Source organism: Pseudonaja textilis, chromosome Z (assembly GCF_049901715.1).
Source record: "Pseudonaja textilis isolate UNSWEBS1 chromosome Z, rPseTex1.2, whole genome shotgun sequence".
NCBI classification, from domain to species: domain Eukaryota; kingdom Metazoa; phylum Chordata; class Lepidosauria; order Squamata; family Elapidae; genus Pseudonaja; species Pseudonaja textilis.
In genome coordinates, this window is record NC_142008.1 from 110,316,554 (window position 1) to 110,319,111 (window position 2,558).

At 32.1% G+C, this 2,558-nt stretch overlaps 1 protein-coding gene across 1 annotated transcript; it reads left to right on the forward strand.

Annotated features, from left to right (window-relative positions):
- The first annotated feature begins 1,160 nt into the window (after positions 1-1,160).
- LOC113449524 (olfactory receptor 4N2-like) lies at positions 1,161-2,090 on the forward strand. Its single transcript, XM_026720620.1, has one exon. The coding sequence runs from the start codon at positions 1,161-1,163 to the stop codon at positions 2,088-2,090; it is 930 nt and encodes a 309-aa protein (XP_026576405.1).
- The last annotated feature ends 468 nt before the right edge of the window (positions 2,091-2,558 follow it).

The window sequence follows — 2,558 nt, forward strand, 5'->3', positions numbered from 1 at the left end:
AATGTGCTCATTATAATTATATATTTTTTATTTTATGTATTAATATATATTTTACTATTTTCCCAATTTATACTTATTTCTTTATTTTTCCCATTTGTTGGGGTTTTTTGTATTCACTTCATTATCTTTAAACAATACTATTCTCTCTTTATGATTTTTATCACTTTTTCCAAAAATACATGTAAATATCAATAACATTTCTTTATAAAATATACTTATTAAGCCCTGTTAAGTCACTAATATTTTAATATTATAAGCATCACTTAGTGTTCCACCACATTTTCAATATCTCAATCTTCTATAAACACCAATAAAACCAATTGTCAATAGGACCTAATCAGCCCCAAGATTATATCTCTAAATCTCCTGGATTTATAATCCTTGAAAACTGTATTTTCCGATATATTTTTGCATCCTGTTAATCATAATAATACATTTAGATATACCTAATCCTTATTTTCCGCCTAATCTTAATATATTTATGGTTATAATAAATATTATTATATATCTATATATGTGCTATTATTTTCCAAATTTAAAGTATCCACTTATTTCTATTGGTTTTCAATATAATTATATAATTATATAATTACTATATTGCAGAATATTATATCTCTATTCATCATCTCTCAGCCTTTTTAGAATTTCTTCATTTATTGGTTGTTTGGTAATTCTTTTATGTTCCTTTTTTAGAATCCTATACGTCTTTCTAGCATTTTTGCACAGACTAATTGTTCCCTCTGCCTTACACTTTATCTTCTTTTGCTGCATCTTTTGAATATCCATCCATAACCTTTTCATTATTTTTGAAACCCCACCCCTTCTATTCTATTGTAAGTGCTTAATGGATTATCTAGTTGATTTTTAGTATTTATTATTACTGTCTTTTCAGTGTTTTTATCTGCTTTTAATTTATTTATATTTTCTTATAGTTTATTCTGCTTTTTCTCCTCCACCACTCATTCTAATTTCTCAACTGTCTTCTGTGATTCCAAGGAAAACCGATGGTACAGACAGATTCATAGAATCAACTAGGATTAAAAACCTATGGTTTCCATGACTCCAAGATCAATTGCTGTGATATTTGGAATTACACAAAAATTAAATGAAAAAGATTAATACTGATTCCCTATAATTTTTATTCCTTTAGAGGTATAAGGATGGAAAATGAAACATATTCACCAGTGACTGAATTTGTCCTCCAGGGATTGTCACAAATCTGGGAATTTCGGATATTATTTTGTGTTCTGCTGCTGCTCTTTTGTATCATCATTCTTCCTGGGAATATCCTAATTGTTGTGACAATTCTGCAAAATCCTTCCCTGGAATCTCCCATGTTTTTCTTCTTGGCCAACCTGGCCTTGGTTGATATCTTTTATAGCTGTGTCACCCATCCAAAGCTCCTCCTCAACATATTTTTTCGTTGTGTGACAATCTCCTACATAGGATGTATCACTCAGATATTTTTCATTCATTTTCTAGGAGGAGCTGAGATGTTTCTCCTCTTTGCGATGGCTATTGATAGGTATATAGCCATCTGCCATCCATTGCATTATGCCTTGGTAGTAACCAGGGTCATTTGTTGGGCAATGGTAGTAACTTCATGGTTTGGAGGATTGATACATTCCATCATCCAGGTCATTTTCATCATTTTACTTCCATTTTGTGGCCCCAATGAGTTGGATAACTTCTTTTGTGATATCACCCAGATTATCAGATTAGCTTGCACCAACATCTACACTCTAGAATTTGTCATGTTTTTTAACAGTGGTATGCCAAGCATTGTATGTTTCATTCTCCTTCTTATATCCTATTTGGCACTGCTGCTGAAATTGAGGATGGGCTCTGGTATAGAAAAAAGTAAAGCCTCTTCTATCTGCATCACCCATATCATTATTATCTTCATCATGTTTGGTCCAGCCATCTACATCTACTGTCATCCTTTCCGAGACTATCCACTGGACAAAGTGGTGGCCTTTTTCCATGCTATGGTCTTCCCCTTGATGAATCCTGTGATTTACACCTTGAGGAATAAGGAGATCCAAACTGCCATGTGGAGACTGTTTGTGAATATTAAAATTAGCAGATAGATAACAGGATTGGTTTGTTAATTTTTTCCCATGAAGATTTTAAGTTGAAAACAAGAAAAAATGGAAGGCTTTATATGTTTCCTTTTTCTCGGTTAACAGAAAAATTTAAGGTTGATAGGAAGAATTATGAGACTGAAAAATGATAAGACTGAATTAGATGTGGAATTGTGTACAAATGATACATTACTGCTAAGATGTACAAACTTTTATTGAATGATTACAGGATAGGCTCAATATTGCCTTTTTGCTAATTATAGTTTCCAGAGATGGTAGTATATATCAAAACAGAAAAATTAAATTAACATTGTGTATTGGGACAGGCTGAACATATAAAATCAGACACAAGACAAAATTATAAGAGTACATCTGATTTACTTTGGCCATGTCATGCCTGCAAATTCATTGCAGAAGTCAAATGATGCTGGGGTGGTTCATGGAATAAGAAGGGGAAAGCAAAGAACAAGTTGG